We start from the raw sequence: 18666 nt of genomic DNA on the forward strand, positions 1-18666 counted from the left end.
GGCTGAGCAGAGAGGGCTCTTATATGGGCTGCGTAACATTGGACCCCTCTGGTTACTAAGGAAAGAATCAAATGTTAGCAGCTAAGAGTACACAATTCTTACAATATTCTTATGGTATCTCAGATGCCTGCTTGCGCTTCTTTGTCTTAATTCCTCTGTAACTTTAAATTATTTTCACTTGTTCATCACTTTAGCATCTGACGCAGGATACTAAGGTGAAGCAATTATTTCCCTTCTTCCCATTTCCAGTATCCCTCAGCAGCTTGGCCAAGATCTCTTTATTGCTTGACATACAACTTATCAAAGGTACTCACCCCATATACCCATGAAAATGGCAAAAAAAAGAGTTGCCACGTTGTCAAACAAATGGGAATACTGCAACAGAATACCCAGGAACAGGTCAGTACCAAGACAGTTTTCAGGATGAACAAAAATGACAAGTGGCTGCAGAACCAGATACAGACCTGTGAGGACTCACAGGTGGTGTTTAGTCTCCAGTATTCACAGTCTCGGTCACAAAGTGGGCACATGATGATCTCTCCTCCAATTGCAGGGTCACAGATTTCTTTGCTAAGGAGGAAAACATTGTAAGGTATCCGTTTCCACAGCATCTTAAAAGCTGTTATATTAAATTTATTAAAAAAATTAACAGGAGCTCCATTTGCAGCTTCCCAGCAAGATGACACATCTTGTCACATTCACTGGTCTTCACCAGTGGCTGGTCAGGGCAAGCCAAGAATGAAGCAGTTGCTACAAGAAACAGAATTAACAATTCCCTCAGTATGGGTTTTTTGGCTCTACCAGCAATGAATCAGGAGTCTGTCAGGAGCTGTACTGCACACACACTGCTTTCAGACAAGATATAAATCATGTTATTTCTCATCAGGTTAGCAATGACATCAAAACACCTTTTCTAAAAGCAGAAAGACCACCTCAGCTTTGGTATCTGCAGTAAAATTTGCTACTTCAATTTAATGACAGTGGGTAAAATTTAGAATCCTATGATAGTCCTCTGGCATCCAGAGAAATCTCAATATGTGCAACAGTATTCTCAGATGAATTCTTAACCTAGCTGAAATACAAGTCTCAAAATTGCATTATTCAACAGAATAGAGGAGAATTTCAAATTCTAGTCATCTTTTATGGTTTAAACTCAAAATTTTATGGAAGCCTTCTTACAGAAAACAGTGAGCAATGAAAAGTCAACTCTCTTTTCCTCTCCCTACCCCCAATCCCTGAATACAATAAATCTTTGGACTTCTGATAAAACAAATACTATGTTTATTACAAAAAACCCACCAAACTGTGGCTTCTAAGACACTGGATCCCTCTTTGACAGGAGAACACTGCTGATCTGTTTTACTCATGGTTTTGGTTAGTACAAATGATGACCTACACAAAAAGGTCAGACTGCTCTGCAAGATAGATTAAATAGATGAGCTTAAGGCAACAATAAACACTTGAACGATTTTGAGAGGTCTAAGGGGTACTCCTAGGACTTCATATATTGCAGCTTCTGCAATACAGAAAGCTATGGCCAACAAAATATTGCTTTTCACCTACAAGCTGTCTTACTAACTGGTAGTCACAAGTTCTGCATTAGTGGTCCACCATCTTTTCAGCCAATAAAGACAGATGAAGAACAACATTTGTCTGCTCTCACAAGTTTAAAAGTTTGTTACCTGCTGAGTAACAAGAAGAATAATTTTTTTTTTTGCAAGAATAAAATTTTCACATTGGTTAGATTTTGCCCAGGAGATTTTCAACATTATACTTACCTGCTCATATTTTCATCCATTGTAAACAAGCCATAAAGAAAACAGATTAAGCCAACAACTGCTGCAAGGAATAACATCTCAGTGTAAAATCCTAGCCAGGCAAAATAGATTCCAATCTTCTCACCATAGTACTTTCTGAATACCAAAAAAAAAAAAAAAAAAAAAAAAAAAAAAAAAAAAAAAGCAATTATGAGTAACACAAAGCAACATTTAAAACTGTAATAGAGCAAACTGGCCAGAGTAAAAATGAAATACTTGACAAAATTCTCTTTTAACAGAAGAATACGTGCATTGAAATATTGTGGAAAATGAGGTCTGAAGCTGGTCATGAGAAGTTACTCAAGCTGCATGAACAAGGGGAATGATCAGGATACACCTCTTTTGTCCCTTTTTAGCTCCTAGCAGAAACCAACATTAAAATCACTCTTTTCTCTTTTCTACAGGACAGTGTAAGTGAAGATGTACTTTCTGATTTTTCCAAGGAGTTACACAAATGAAACAGCCCAACAGTTCTGACCCTATGGTTAAAGCAAATAGGTAATCCACAGAAATACTGCCTGTGTTACAAACAAAGGACTCTAACCTGTGAACAAAGCAATATTCTGTTGTATCACATCAGCTGAATCAAAGAGATATTAAGTAAGTTTAAATTTGGGGTTAGAACTAAGAATCAAGCTTCCAAACAGATTTTATCCGTATTTTCTCAAGTCTGTGTAGAAATTACAATATTTCAAATAACTCTTTAACATTTTTTGCAGAGATTGATTAAAAAATCTGAGATGTCCTATATATGTGTTTCTTTACAGCTTCATTATCTGTAATATACCTGACCCCAGGGGACTGGTTAGAGAGAACAAGGCTTGATTTGAGATAAAACATTTTTCCGCTTCTTAGCAGAAAGCTGTGTCATGTCCTCCTAATAGTGCCCAATTAATAACCAACTCTCACTGGATCTTGAAAGTGGCAAAGATTTCCTAGAAGGATCAAGCTACAAATGAATATAGACTGTATTACAGTGAAAACCAAGGAAACAGAACAACCCCCAGGCAGTATTTCACCTGATCAGGTCCAAAGGCTGCTCTTTGTAGAAGCGCAGGAAGCGGGCCCACTCCATGTAGAGCGTGTACCTCTCACTGTCACAGTTGGGGTCGCTTGCCTTTTTCCAGTACTGGCACTGTGAGCAAATCAGAGTAAGGGGAAAACACCTCATCGACAGGCTCAAATACTACATTGAAAGAGACAAAGAGGAATCATGACGCACCCCTCCTAAGACTGTGGTCTTGGTCATTATCAGGTATCTTATCTGTCAAATACTAAGATTTTCGAACTTCACCACTTTCCTAGAAATTAAACAATGTAAAATAACCACATTTTCTGACACTTTTTGTAATTTTATTTTGTGCCACAGAGCTCTGCTTCTAGAGATATTTGGCTATGCCAATTATTCACTTTGTGATCCTGATTTTCCTTTTTTCTGAATGTCTATCAGTCACAAAAAGCATGAAAATTGGTTTCTAAATAGGAAGCAACCAACAGAAGTTTAAGCAACCTAAAGTTTGCATTTTGAAAATATTCTGAAAGATTAAATAATTATTTTTTAGACAAAGATTTTTGAGTCTGTCTCACAAGTTTTAGAATTTTTTCACAAGATTTCTTAGCATATAAAGCTGGTTGTAGTTGTATGGAAGAGACTGGCTTTTTACTGTCTGTGGTTTTGTCCCAGTATAAAGTATTTCCCAGCCTACACTAGCATTCTAGATCCTAATCAGCCAAACTTTCCTCCTAAAAACCTGAGGAATTCACCCCTTTATTTTTATATTCTAAGGCAAATAAAATATTTTCAAACATTAAAAATATAAATCTATATGCAGTATTTAAAAATGTCCTATGGTAGAATTCAGAGACATTTAAACAGCAAATTAAGTTCACTAAAACATAGTAATATCTGAAATAACCATCAAAAACATGGAGAGAATTTAATATTTAAGCAAAAAATTAAACACAACATTTAGGAGGAAAAAATTTTAAAATTAAAAAGCCCATGTAAAACCCTGTAACCCATCTCTCTCGTTTTCTCCATGGAACTTCAGGATTAAATCCACATGTTAAAAAAGTGATCTTACAGCAAAACTAAACACAGTATTTAGTATCCTTACCACATGCCCACTATTACAGTATTTGTACCCCAAAGCTCACTGGGACATTGACAAGTCACCACTCCACACTGAAGTGCAGGGTTCAGGCAACTCATCTGACTTCAGTCCCAAAATGGTATGATCCCAAGAGTTTTTCTCTAACTGCAGGTAGTGTGCACTACTGTATGCGTGTATACACACCCTATACACACACACTGCTAAATGTATGCAGCAGCAGTAGGTATTCATTCCTTGCTACAATCTAAGGTACTACTGCATGGTCTGTGTCATCAACATTACCGGAATATGATGGAGTAAGTCTCTCAAAAAATTATTTGACTGACACATATTCTAAAAACTCATCCACAGGAAGAAACATTTCAGCACATAAAAGCCAAATAGTAGGGCTGACAGGTATGTCTTGTGTGGTTTAAAGAAGAATCAATTACCGAGACAAATTGAAAGGTTTGAGTCTATTTTTGTATCTCCTGGAACAGCAAATGTCACGGTAGGTAAAAGAGTGCTAACACTGGGAAATCCTCAAGGGAGCAGAAAGCTGAAATACTTACATCATGAAGAGGATATGCAGCTGTATAGGTTCCATTGTTTAGCAGTCTCTTAATCCCAAATTTTTTCTTCCCTTCTTCTGTTCCATATGGGCAACGTGTAAGAATATAATTAACCTGAGATTAAAGGACAAGAATTTCAGACCTTTTCTATTTTAAGGCCATTTAACAGAATTCTATAATGGATGTGTACTGTGTATAATCTGCAGGAACAACATGCAAAAGCAGGAAGGATTTCTTCAGAAGGCCTTATTCCATATACAAACACTGGGGGCACGATTGCCTTGTAGACATCCAGAAGATCACTTCCAACAATAATTCTGTATTTCTAAGCAGGATGCACAGGTACCCAAGGTCTCTCTGTATTTACCTCAGTTACCACAGTTTCTATATCCCCTCCTTCCTTACATGAATATTCTGATGAGGCAGTGTAAAACTACATGTAAACATAAGTAGCCAAATTCACATACGTACTATTCTGTTTCTCATGGATGGTGAGAAGAAAGTGCTCTCATCATTAATGAGGTACAGCTCCTGTTTGTCCTTGCTGAATGGTGCTGTGAAATAATCTGGTTCAGGGTGCATCACCTTCTCAGGCAGCCTGAGTGGGAAAAGCACACAGTCCAGGGGGTTCTCCACCATGGGGGGAATATCATTTTCCTTGATGGGAACTTTAATGTTCAGCACTTCTGCATATGTGATCAGAACCTCCCACGGCGCATGGATCTTCACAAAAAAAATCTTGCCATCTTCAGATTCCTGCTCCAGAAAAGTTCAATCAGACATTAGACCAAACTGTATTTTATTGCAAGATTTATGGAAATATTTTTCATATAAAATGTATTGCCTTTTACATATTTTAGGATTTCGAAACAAAGAAGGAGGGGGAATAAAAAGACTTCCTGTGTGTGTATAGATATAGCTATAGATATAGATATATTTATTCACTGAAAAGCTTATCTGAGTGGTTGGCTGCTCATAAAAATAATTTTCCCAGTACTAAAAGCTCACAAAGGCTTTTCAAATTATATTAATCTCATACACTGAAGCCTGAAAATTCTCATTACACTGGAAACATGAAGAATAATCTTGTCATTTGTCTCACATAATATGTTTGTTTTTGTAGTGTTGCTCTGCATTCACAGTAGAAGCTGACAATCAGAAACATTTTTAATATTGCTCAATGAATTCCCTACCTATGGATGTTACAGAGTCTGAACTTCATCAAGAGTTATTTTACTCTCTGGTACACTGACTGCATCAGTCAAAATTGCACGCCCTCCAGTTATTAAACCAAACGGCACCACTAGTGAAACATCCTCAAGCTGTTACAGAGTCCTTCCTCACAATTACAACACCCAGTGGGCATAACTAATCCATTCATAGCCTTCCAAACCTAATACTCATTGTTTAGGTGGGATTTAAATCAGCTATAAGTATACTTCCCATTTATGTGGATTTAAATCAATTCACAGCGACTTTACCTTCTTGTTATGAAAGCAAAGGCTTTGTTTTCGTTATGAAAGCAAAAGCTTCCTCTTGAATCAAAATTATTCTGCTTCCACAATTCTTATCAACGTATCTGGAAAAAGCACTCAAACATACTAACCTTGTTTCTCCTAAAGTTCTCATACTCCACTGAAATACATGAGCATAATTTATATTTTTTCTCAAAGAAAGAAAGTGGTTTATTAATTCCCAGGTCTATTATTTTGGTCCTAATTTTTCTTTTTTTTTTTACCTTCTTGTCTTCAGTTTCTAGCTCCAAACCAGCCTTTTGCAGGTTGCTCTCAAATTCTTTTCTCCTTTCCTGAAGAGAAACAAAGACACTTCAGTAACTGCTGAAGTTAGCAACTAATATATCACCCACCAATAACTCATTGTGTTTCACTTCTCTCAACTGCCCTGATGACAACCCCTTAACTCTTTTCAACATGACCTCAAAGTAAGCAGACAAAAATCAGCTGATGCATACCAAGCCACTTTCGAGTGAGGGGCCAGCTTTGTGATGGGAACCCACCAGGAACTGTACTGACTAGCCACAGGGCACCCATTGGGTAGAAAAAGGCTTGTTTTGTGCTATCTGGGTCATCAGAGAAACAACTGCTGTCTTGTGTCTTCAGCACTTCTGACTTCAGGAGGCTTGTAGCTATATTTCCAAGAGAAAGAGGAAAAGAAAAATTCTAGAAGCACGTGGAAGAGTGATTCTTACAGGCTCATCTATTTACCTCATCTATTGATTTTGCATATTTAGTTATACAATTATGCCCAATACAGATACGAAAGTACTGATTACAGACAATTCAAACAGTATTTCACAAATATCACTGATAAGGCCAACAAGTCACCACAGCTGCTTAGCTTGCATAAAGTCAGCACGGACTTCATACAGAGATAACAAACCTCCCTGGGGCACAGTGTGGTGGCTGCATGACCTGAGTGAGCTTCACATTCTTCTTGAACTCTTTTTTTTTGCAAAATACTTCCCAAGTGGTATCTTTAGGTAAGAACATTTTCTTTCTCTTCTTTGTATACTTTTTTCTCTTACTGAGAGACTGTGTTGATTTCCTCTGAATTATATAAAATTCGCTGAAGAACTGCCAGAATAACAATAAATTAAGACAAATGTTGAGCCCTACCCCCTTTAAAATGAACAAGCTAGACCACAAACTTATTTCTGGCTAGATTTTGCCAAGCTGTCTAATGTTTCTTCTATTGGAAAGTCTCAAATGACAGTTTTCAAACATACTTTAAAATCCCAAAACACCGTAGTTTTCAGCCAGTTTTCTTTTCCTGAATGTCTGTGAAGAGTTGACTGCCATTTTTGCATTTCAGTTTGCATAACCTCCTCAGACAAATGAATGCAGACTGAAGAATAGCTTTCATAGCCCTCCAAAGTTTTCCTGTGGTAGTGGCCTCTTACTTTTACGTGTCACATGTGATTTTGCCAAATATTACTAGGTATTAAATTAGACACTGGACTGCATAAACTTGTGAATATGATAACTCCTGAGTTTTAGCAAATGCTGGGGGAAAAAGCAATTCCATGCACTATTTTTCCTACAAACCTTCTAAAAGTACCTATATAAACAGAACTCTGGTTTGCTGACATGACAATCAGACAGAGAACAATAAAACTAAAAGGTGATTTAAGAATGTTTGTTAAGATGATATAGAAAAGCTGATATTCAAGCCTAGTATTCAAAGCTAGATACGACTCTGGATTACCTTTTCTCCTAAAAAAGCATGCTGGTGTGCATTCTTTCTCCAGCAAACACTGGAAGAGGGCCAAGCAAGTCAGCTCAGAGGATTCTCTGCCACGAGACACCAGCCAGCTTCTTTCCAGCTACGCAGCTCAGGAGCAGACCATGCCAAAGAGTCTGGCCCCATCTTACTTATCTTTCCTTACAATACACTTAGTGTGACAAACTGCAGTGCTCTAATAAAAATTATGCTCTTTTTACCACATTGCTCTTCTCCCATAAGCCCCCTCCTGAAATCCATGCAATTTACTGTACTTTCCAGTTAATAAGAAAAACATTTTTTAAAAGGAAATCAATTTGCCACAACAACAACAAAATTTCCTCCCAGCTTTATTTGCCAAATACTGGATTCCTTCATGTCACCTTCAAAAGCTTAAAATGGACAAAATGTATCCTTGGACCAGAGCTGGTTGTTTTTAATGTGTACGTGTTAGAATTTCAAGCTTACTGGCCCAAATCTAATAAACTATCCCTGGTGCATGTATTTCTGACTCTGCTATAGATGTCACTCTGAAGTCAAAAAGGCATAAGGGAAGCTCTGTAAGTCATCACATGCACCATATAATGTGGAATAAGCACAAACTAACTTTATCATCTAACACATGCTGGGCTGTAATGAACCAAAGCAGGATCCAAAGTCCAGCAGTACTGTTATGCCCAATGCAAATGCAACACTGCATAATCAAGTACCTATGGAAGAGAGATAACTTCTACAAACTTGATTGTGATAACAATGCTGGTACAATAACGGGTAACAACACAGGTCCAACTCCTGAACGGTCCCTTCTGACTCAGCATATTCTGAGATTCTCTAATTCTATGAACTCCTGGCCCTGCACAGGACACTCCAGGAGCCACATCATGTGCCTGAAAGTGTTGTTCAAATGCTTTTTGAACTCTGTCAGGCTTGGTGCTGTGACCACTGCCCTGGGGAGCCTATTCTAGTGCCCAAGACCCTCCGGGTAAAAAACCTGTAGCTCCTAATACCCAGCCTAAACCACCCCTGACACAGCTTCATGATACTCCTTTGAGACCCGTCACTCATGGGACTTAGAGAGAAGAGACTGACACTTCTCCCTCCTCTTCCCCTCACAAGAAAATTGAACACTGTGATGAGGTTTTCCCTCAGTCTCTCCCAGGCTGAACAAACCAAGTGCCCACAGCTGTCTCTCAAAAAGCTTCCCCTCAAGGACCCTCACCAGCCCCATGGCCCTCTTTTGGACAGCCTCTCAACCTCTGTCTTTTTTAATACTGTGGTGCCCAAAGTCACATTCAGAACTCAAGGTGAGACTACCCCAGCTCTGAGCAGAGCAGGACAACCCCCTCCCTTGCCTAGCTGGTGATGGTCTGCCTCATGCCCCTCTAGGACAGGGACAGCCCTTCTGGCTGCCAGGGCACTGCGGACTCATTGAACTTGATCGTTCTGGGTCCCTTCCAAAGCAGGATACACTGTGATTTTTTCTGCACCTACCAGCCAAACTTCTGCAAAACTGCATGCAGAGGGCCCAGGTCAGACGGAGCCCAGCTTTCAACCACTCCTGCACACCTGGGGTGCAGCTGATAACAAGGCTAACAGCAGCAACAAGCATCTGATACTTGCTGCCTGTAGCTCCCTATCTCTGGTCTAGCTGGTACCGCTAAAAAAGCAGAGGTTTCTATCTGAGATGATGAAAACAGGGAAAGGAACTATAAAACATTTCCTTCTGTATCTCTGTATCCCACTGGGGTCAGAGGGACTTCGCTTCCAGTCAACAGAGGAGTGAGTTACTTTGTAAAGAGATCTATGAGTCCTAACAGTGTAGTTCTTGTGAAGAAATATACTTATGAACAATAAAGACTACATCCTGGTCATACATCAATACTTTACTAGATATTTTTATAAATTATATTTATTTTTTAATGTTCACATACATTTCATAAGATTTCCACGTGTGCTGGAGGCTTTAAGGAATAATATTAAATATTGTCTCAAAAAACTGTAATCCTAATTTTTGTTCAGAGACCTTTGTAGTTTGGATCTATTCATGTAGCTTATAGAGGCAAGTTCAAAACAGTGTTGAAGCTGGAATGTATCTGGGAATATCAAAAAAAGCGAAAAGTTTTTCTGCATGAAACTAAGGGAGAAGGTGAACAGACTGTCTCTTACATCTGTATCAGGGCTATGTTGAAACACAAAAAGAAGTTATTTATATCATTCTCAGAAATGCAGAATAAAGCTGTTTCCTTGAGACTAGGAAACAAAACCCTTTGTCACAACTGTTATCCTCCTCGTATGAACACTTCTATTCTTAGCTGTTCCGTTTTACTGCATCATTGTACAACCATGAAAGAAACATTTCTTTCTATGATAACTGTATAACAGCAAGCACAGTGCACATCAGAAAAATTTCAGAGAGTGCAGTTCATCAATATTTAAATCTTGTTACCACAAAAACAACGGCACAGTACTTGTACGCTAAGAAGTCTGCACTAATTTATGGATGTACTAATTGTATAAAGATCTATGCTGAACATAATTATAGGGCAAATGCAGATGACCCAGTAACTGTGTAAAAAAATTAGTATCTCTATGACTGTTCGTCCAGTGGCCACAGAGTTAATCTACGGGGCCATAAACTCCTTTGCAACAAACAGACATACACAGAATTAAATCTCACTAGACTTAATGTGGATGTTTAGGCCTTTTGAAAGACAGAGATGTTTCTCCTAGGAAGTTCATTTTTAACTCAAAGAGGAAGGACAATATTGGCTACTAACCCTTGGGCTCTTTCTCACATGACTCATTCAGTCAATGATGACACCCATGGACAAGGACTCTGGTCTGGCAAAGATTCCTACTAGCCCCTAATGACCCATGAAGCAATGAGAAGGAAATTGCTGCACACAATACGAGAGAGTGATTAGACTGACCATTTGACTCATTTTCCTTTCCACTTGAAACATTACCTAAATAGTATTAATTTCTTCCCTCACTTTAAATAACTCAAGTATGACTAATAGAAAAGTTTAAGACTTGCTCTGACAAATTTTGCATGAGTATCTTTCTTTTCTCTACACTGAGTGGTCTTCTCTTCCTTCTTTTTCAAATGCACTTTGCTTCAGGGGAAAGGAAAGCATCTAGCTATGAGTACAGCCTGACAAAGAGTCAGGGTGAGTTTGAAAAAGTATGCTTGTATATAAAGCCACGGTATCACAGCTATCAAATAACCTGGTCTCCCAAGCTGACTGAGATACCTAATCTGGGAAAAGCATCAAAGACATGACAAATTTTTGGATTTTTTAAGGTAGTAAGAGTAGGATGCAGGGGCTGTATTCTACACTTGTATTTGGATGCAAGGACAGGCAGCAGCAGGTCTTAATGAAAATAGTATTTTCTTCATAAAAGAATGAAAGCTATGTGCAATTTTTTTTTTAACAGCCCAATCTTGCAGTATTTTTCCAATGGAAATTTGAATTTTTAATTACAAAATATCTCAATATGACAAGATATAGATTGGAACTGTTCTTTGCTTCAAAGACCAATAGTTTTGATCATGATTTTGTCACAAGCATTGGTAGAATTAGGTTTTTTTCAGATATCCTTATCTTTCAGAATAATATGATTACTTGAGAATGTAGTTCATTTGGTCTCTCTTTCCATTTTACAATTTTTTTGATCATGAATAAACTTTGGAGTTATATATTGGAGATACTAGTTTGTAAATATAAGCTCTCCTGACTCTGAAAGAAGGCAGCAAATAGAAAAAAAAACTTGAAATCCTTTCTTTTTTTAAATACTGTGCTTCATATAAAATTTGTTGTCTTGATTGCCTCTCATCATACTGGATTTTTTTATATAGCTTGAATTTCTGTTAGCCAGGTTAGACTCACGTGTCAGTGTGAGCATGTAACTATAGGTGTCATTAACTGATTCCATCTGACCTATTATTATTATTCAGGCAACTGGGTCTTGCTGGCAAGTTCAGCGAGAATCACTAAGTGGCATTTTAGAAAAAATTTGTTCTTGTGCTCTGTTACATAGGGGGCCTCTCATAAAAGCCACTTTAAATATTCTTCTAGAAGAATAAGTACACATATGTAGAGAATAGGTCAAACACAGGGAAAAGCTTCAGCAGGACATGCTGTATTTGTGTTACTCAGAGTATATTCTAAGAAAAGTGTCTCAAAAGTATTAACAGAAAACTGTATTGAGTCTTGGACTTAAGAATCTATTTTTCCTCCTACTACAGTCAAAGGGTGTGAAAAATAGTTATTGTTAAATCTTGTTTGGATGATCTTTGCTTATTTAGAAGACTCCTCCTTCATTTGAAAGTATTTACAGGTACAAGTATTTACAAATATTTCCCCAAAGTCTCAGCTAGACTGTTAAATGAAGACGCAAAATAATTTGAATTACTTTGCTCTGCTGTATAATAAATTGCTTAGCCTAAGTAATGAAAATTAGGTCCTGACAAACAACAGTAAATTACACAGAAATTTCCATACATGGAATTGCTTTTCACATGGCTATAGATTTCTAGCTAAATTCTATTCCAGATGAGTCTAGTGACCTGAAAGGGCTAGTAATTGATACTCATCATATTATAAATAAAAATTAAGAGGACTTCAAAAAGGCAAACTTACCAACTTTTTTTCCCATTCCTTATTAAGATCATCCACATAGGAGAGAACAAAATCAATTCTCCTGACACCATCCCTGAAGAAAATAGAATCTTTGCTTTGATGTCTTTTATCAATCTGTAGAAGACACAGACATATGAATAAAAAAGCAAGCATTGTTGTTTTTCTAAAATATAACAGAAGGCAAAGAAGTTTCCCCTCATCGCCATAGTTCTTCAGTTTCTTTACAGCTGAAGATATATTTGGGCAAGTTTTAACGAGGACTACATCTAGTTTAAACAATTTCAAGATTAACGACATATGTCTACAAGCATTACATGTAAATAACAGGTACACAACAAATAAATATATTTATGTTAGTGTAGCAATACTTGTGAATACTTGAAGCAGGTAGCAAAATGTAAATTCCATGAATTTTCCTCTACATAACAACATTCACTAAATCAACCACCAGAAAGACATATGTCCCAGCAATGACCACACATAAAAATAGCTCACAAAAGTACAGAGGATGTTTCAACATTGAGCATTTAGTTTCATGGGAAAAAAAATACACCTAATAAAAGATATCAATGTAACAGAGCAATTAGTATTCCAATTGATCTATTAAAGGCCATGTTTTAATTTATCAACATGCCAGAATGTCTTAGTAACAACATCCACCTTTTTCACTATTGGGCCACAGTAATTAATGTTAGGCAAATTAAAGACTGTAACCCCACTCTCCTAGGGAAGTTAACCCATTAAGTAATATTATTTATTATCATATCAATATTCAGCACCATCAAGTCACGTACAAGACATACAGCAAAGTGCTTTCTATAGAAGCAAATATTCTGGTTTAAATGTAACTCTGTTTTTGGTGTTATTGGCGAAAGTTGGTGTTATTTTCTCAACCACACCTATCAGCAAAAGTGTATTTGTATAGGGCTGAATTGGGATTTTATTTTATTAGATAGGAACAAAAGGAAGTATTATGTCCCTGTCTTTTCCCTTTCATACCATGCAGGGATGCATGTGCTCCCTAGGAAAGCATAAAATATGTATTTGTAACTGTGAACCTTGCTCCCAGTTAACAAAAGGCAACACACAGTGAAGCTTGTTATTACTGCAGCATCCAAGCCACTTGCAATAGCATTCATCACTGCTTTACCCTGAGACGTCGCTTCAGGAACAGATTATACTTCCTTCCACTCTGCTGGAATAATCAACAAGTAGTTAGCAGGCCCACTCTTTCTCTGCAAGAACCAATTGCTTCAAGCATATACAGCCCAACTACAGCGAGCAAGAAATCCACATCCTTTAAAGCTAAGAAAAGCCTCCAACCATCAGAAAAACACAAGTGCCTGCAAATAATATGACTGTCATGTCTTTTTTATTAAAGGTAAAGCTGGGCTGGAATCTGGACAGTATAAAATATGCTTTAAGATAATAACTCCTATAATACTACTTGCCATCATTTGGATATTTAAGCGGATTTTAAAAAGAGCAGTAAGAAAGTGGTTTTGAGTGTAGAGCAAAGACATCAAAACACTGGCTCATGCACAGTGCATGCATGTTCCTGTTACAATCGTGCTTGTTCAGACCCACTGGGACACAAAAAGACAAATGGCAACCATGTAATTCCAGAGCTGACAAAACTACAAGTAATAATATATGCATAATTCATGTGTTTATCTTTAAATAGGCTGAAATTAAATAAAAATAATTGAAAATCCTTTGTTCCATAGTGTTGCACAACTTTATGCATCTTCATTAGACACACTGGTAACCATCGAAATCAGATACTTGAAGCAGCCATGCATTAAGGAGAATTCCTGAATTCCTATCTTAGCCCTTGGGCAGCTACAAAAAACTGTTGCAAATCAATGCAGCACCAAAAAAGCTAAATAAATTATTTCCTGAAAATGCTGCTATCCGTTCTTTGCCTTTCCCCTTCAGCAATTCTGTTAAGATTTTTTGCTGTTTACGTTACTGAGAAATACTTACAGAAGATCAATTAGATTACTTTCTATGGCTGAAATCTGGACAGCTACCTCAGAAATGCTTTTGTTTCCAAATGCAGTACATCATCTTGCATGATTAAAAGGCTCACAAAAACCATGGAATCCAATAGCCGAAAAGAAAAAAACATTTTTCTATTCTATTTTGTACTTACGGGTTTAGGTCTTTCATTACAAATATAATTGTGACTACATGAAAATTGCAAGTTCAGATACTAAGTGAATCAAGTTAAAACGGTGCACGCATGTTTTAACCACACTAACATCTGTATAGAATCAACAGTACTGTAATTACTCAGCATTAAAGTACGTGAAATGCAACAAAGTGCATTCTAACAACTTACAATGCTAGCAATTGCCCCAACCACTGATTTAAAAAGCCAGTGACTTCATAAGCACAGAAATTGTTCTAGTGTACTAAATTCATATACACAAAGAAGAAATAAAACAATAAGCAATACTTACTACAAAAAAAACCTCTTGCCGAAGGAGTACCCCACATTGCTTGGGTTGCATAGTTATAATTAGATTATTCAATACAATTGAAGAAGTATTTTATCTTTATTGCCATCAAAATTGGTCATTTTCTAAGATGTATCAGAATCCTCAGTAATTAAAGTTCTGACTATCAACTTAAGACGATGCAGAAGTCATTGTCAGATCTGCTTTTAGAAGAGGAATACTTATCACTTCCTTCTCCTTCTGTACATAGGATTATTCATTGCAGATAGTGACAGGCCTGCATATTAAACCCATAAATTACTCTTTTCCATTTTGCTGCATTTGGATTTCATAAGAAGAACAAGATCAGTCTTGCACATTCATGAAGGTTTATACAAGTTTGAAGTATATAAAAAGTTCGTAATTTTCATTGATTATATCTGTGGATCATTAAATATTGTGGATTTGTACATCTTCTTAACAGCTCTTTCCAGAACTGCATGAATACAGTTAATGATCCTTAACAACCTGCAGTTACTAAATGAAGTTACACCTCATCACAGAAAATATTCTGAAATGTGTTCCTCCTGCAATACAAGTAACCAAATTAAAACTTCCCAACACAGTACAGACAGCAAGTTGAAGCTTTTCAGTAATTAAATTACACCTAATGAGGAACTACAGAAGAGATGGAGCACTGAGGCATAGGGTGAAAACTCAAGAAGCAACAACCACAAGTCACAACAGGAGAAATTCCTACTGGATGTGAGGCTGTGGTTGAGTGGGAATGGGTACAACATATTGCCCAGAATGACTGCATAATCTTCATCCTCAGAGATCACACAGCCTGATTAAGATAGGCCAGGACTGATCTGCACTGACTCTGCAAACTGATCTACATTTGAAGCCAGCCCTGCCTTGAGTAGGTTAGCCATCCAGAGGTCCCTTCCAATCCAAGTCCACTGCAGGATTCTGCGAAATCTTGTTACTGCAAACATTCCAACATTTATCAGGGCTTTCAAAAAGCTGAATAAATCCATCAATTACAAAGCAAGTTACAAAACCCACCCGTTCAAAATACAAGTAATGCCCTCCTGTTACCCTGTAATAGCTTTCCAGCCTCATTAGTCTAATTATCTTTGTAAGAACTGTGACCACTCAGCTTGCGGTGCTAATTGAATGCTGTAATGGTCCATCATGAAGAGAGAAATTTTCTTTTCATGTGGCATAAGTGCAAGCTTACAGGTTTCATATGGTATTATATCAACAGGTTTAGTTATCCTATATTTAATGATTTCTCTCTAGACAGCCAGCGGATTTTGGACCATTTCCAACCAAACAACCCTCCAAGTACCTAGGCTTGCAATCCTCACCTCAGACACAATCCAAAACCCTGCAGCAGGAAACATAGACTCCACATGACAGGTAATGGGAGAGACCAAGATTTCAGTAAGGAAACAAAGCACAGCACAAGACGAAGCAAGGCTGCAAGAACCAATGGTCTGTTCTGCCCAGCCTGGTTTGGGTGTGTAAATACTGGCTGGCAGCCTCACACGACACTCAGATCCACCCAGACTCGCCATTCAGCACTGCTGAATGCTTCCTCAGCAGTCCTTGGCTGCCTCACTTCACAGGTGCCTCTGAGACACTTCTCCAGGGCCAAGGAAAACAGCTGGGCACAGGGAGCTGGAGAGCACAGAGCAGCTGCTGAAGTGGCAGCAACCACTAACACTGGCACCGAGAGTGCTTCAGAGGGATGACTGCAGGCTGAAGCTGAGCGACGGGCACTGTGCTAAATGTCTCTGTGGCCTCACTTGTCCCCCTGGCACACTGACAGCAGGCCTTGGGCAGTGTGGGCAGCTACCCCTAATGGGTTAGTGTATCACAGTACCCAAAAAGCAAATATGTTTTGCAGATTACACCTGAATTATTTAATTTGGTATGTTTTTATGGGACTCTGAGGGATTTCTATTTCTGGTTATCCACCCAACAGGAAGTGTATCCTTACAGGTCACTTAGCACAACTCTCACCTTGTGGGCATGGAGCCTCCTCCAAATACACCCTGCTACTAAATATCCCAGTCTTCTCTATGTCCATGCTTCAAAGACAGGGAAACTTATCCTAGAGCAGTACTTTTCAGATTATTATTCAGTCAGAAAACTGCAAGTTCCTTAAGGGCCTATTTTCAGAAACATCCTTCTCAAATTCAATGGACCTCAAGTTTTCCCAAGTGTCCAACCCCACAGAGCAGGGACTGCAGTTTCAGATCTTAGCACCCTTCTACTTCTCCTTCTGCTTTTTTAACTTGTATCTTTCTTTTTGTGGGAAGGTGGTTTAGCGCAGCATTTTCAGTAACACAGCAAGTACCAATACCAAGCAGAGGTGAAGGAACTCATTAGCTTCATTAGTTTTCAGCACAGGGAAGCACCTCTGGCTGTGACTAGCTAGAATGACAAAAAGTTACATTAATACCATGGAACAGTTTCTATGATCCCCCATCAGCAAATCAAGGAATTACATTATCACAGTCCTAAATTACCAGGCAAAAAAACTACCTGAAATTACAACATTAAATTGTTTTATAACATTTTGCTGGCTTAAAAGATACAGTCTACAAACAAAATATTTATTTTATTGACTTTCACAGCAAGCTAGATGCAAAACAGACAGTGTAAAAACCCCAAAGAATTACATTAAAATGCAGTTTATTAATTAGCAATCCAGAGTAGAAGAACTTTCAGAACACAAAAACGGACAAAAATATAAGGTTTGAAAACTGAATCAAAATATAAGAAATGTCTCCATAACTGAAAGGGCAGGAAACATCCCATGGCTTAAAAACAAAATTATCACCTTCACTTAGATCCTCAGTTTCCTTGGAATATTTATACACTCCTCTTTTTCACTGAATTAAAACATGCTACAGGAAAAACATATGGCTTTAAGTGCTGCTGTGCTAAATATTAATATATATATTTATACATATATATGAACTCAAACATAACTTTATAAATGCAGATCTAAACAATATAAATGTATTTCCAAAATTAAAATGTTCCTGGAAATACATTTACAGAACATACATAAATATACATGTATTTTCCTGAAAATCAAAATGGCATATTTCTGGTTTATGCACTCAGTTCCCATTTTACCAGTTCCTTGCCATGAAGTTCTTGTCACTATTCCTTCCTGAAGGAATCCACGAATCCATGCAACTGAAGAGCTTACTCACTTTAAAGGCATGTATTAACAACACTCGTAACACCACCCATCCCAATTTCCAGATATACTTCATGCAGGCTATAAGGCTGCATACAAAACTATAACCTTTCCCATTCAAAGAAACACAAAATCCCAAAATACATTTCCTGTAGCTAAAACTTGCAAGCTGCTTCTTTCACCTTAGCCCATGTTTCAATTCTGAGCCACATTAAAATCTGAAAGCTTGAAAACAAGCATTTCAATGCAGTTTAAGACACCAAGCTATTTGCACTGAAATATAAATGTGCATAAGAAGCCCCTCTGGATAAAAGAATACATTAAACAAGAACAGAACACAGAAAAATAAAAAGTAAGGTAGGAGAGCAGACGTGTTAGACACCAGAAGACAAAAGTAAGCAAGGAAGACACCAGAGCTCCAAGTAAGCAAGCATACAGTTTTAATATACCTCAGCATGTACTTCTTCAGTTATTTTAAACGACTTTTGGTACTTTTTCTCCATAAAACAATAATTATTATTTTAAGTTTTCTGATATATTTGAGAATTTATATGGTTATCTTGTCTGTGAATTTCAGCAAGTGGCTATTCTGAGCCTTTCCTTATTATTTACTACAATTAAAAAAAAAGGCAACATA

At 37.6% G+C, this 18666-nt stretch overlaps 1 protein-coding gene across 7 annotated transcripts in view; it reads right to left on the reverse strand.

Annotated features, from left to right (window-relative positions):
* ANO5 (anoctamin 5) overlaps positions 1-18666 on the reverse strand; it is a 58651-nt gene that overhangs the window by 20203 nt on the left and 19782 nt on the right. For 6 of the 7 annotated variants that reach the window (XM_056491958.1, XM_056491960.1, XM_056491959.1 and 3 more), the window contains 8 exons: positions 12366-12479; positions 6221-6289; positions 4954-5238; positions 4483-4596; positions 2837-2952; positions 1779-1913; positions 465-570; positions 315-375 (listed from right to left, as the gene is read on the reverse strand). In XM_056491958.1, the coding sequence (XP_056347933.1) occupies positions 315-375; positions 465-570; positions 1779-1913; positions 2837-2952; positions 4483-4596; positions 4954-5238; positions 6221-6289; positions 12366-12479 (1000 nt within the window). Of the gene's footprint in view, positions 1-314; positions 376-464; positions 571-1778; positions 1914-2836; positions 2953-4482; positions 4597-4953; positions 5239-6220; positions 6290-12365; positions 12480-13515; positions 13561-18666 lie in introns of all 7 variants that reach the window. The other variant, XM_056491953.1, reaches the window with a different exon arrangement.

Source organism: Oenanthe melanoleuca, chromosome 5 (genome assembly GCF_029582105.1).
Source record: "Oenanthe melanoleuca isolate GR-GAL-2019-014 chromosome 5, OMel1.0, whole genome shotgun sequence".
Lineage (NCBI taxonomy): Eukaryota > Metazoa > Chordata > Aves > Passeriformes > Muscicapidae > Oenanthe > Oenanthe melanoleuca.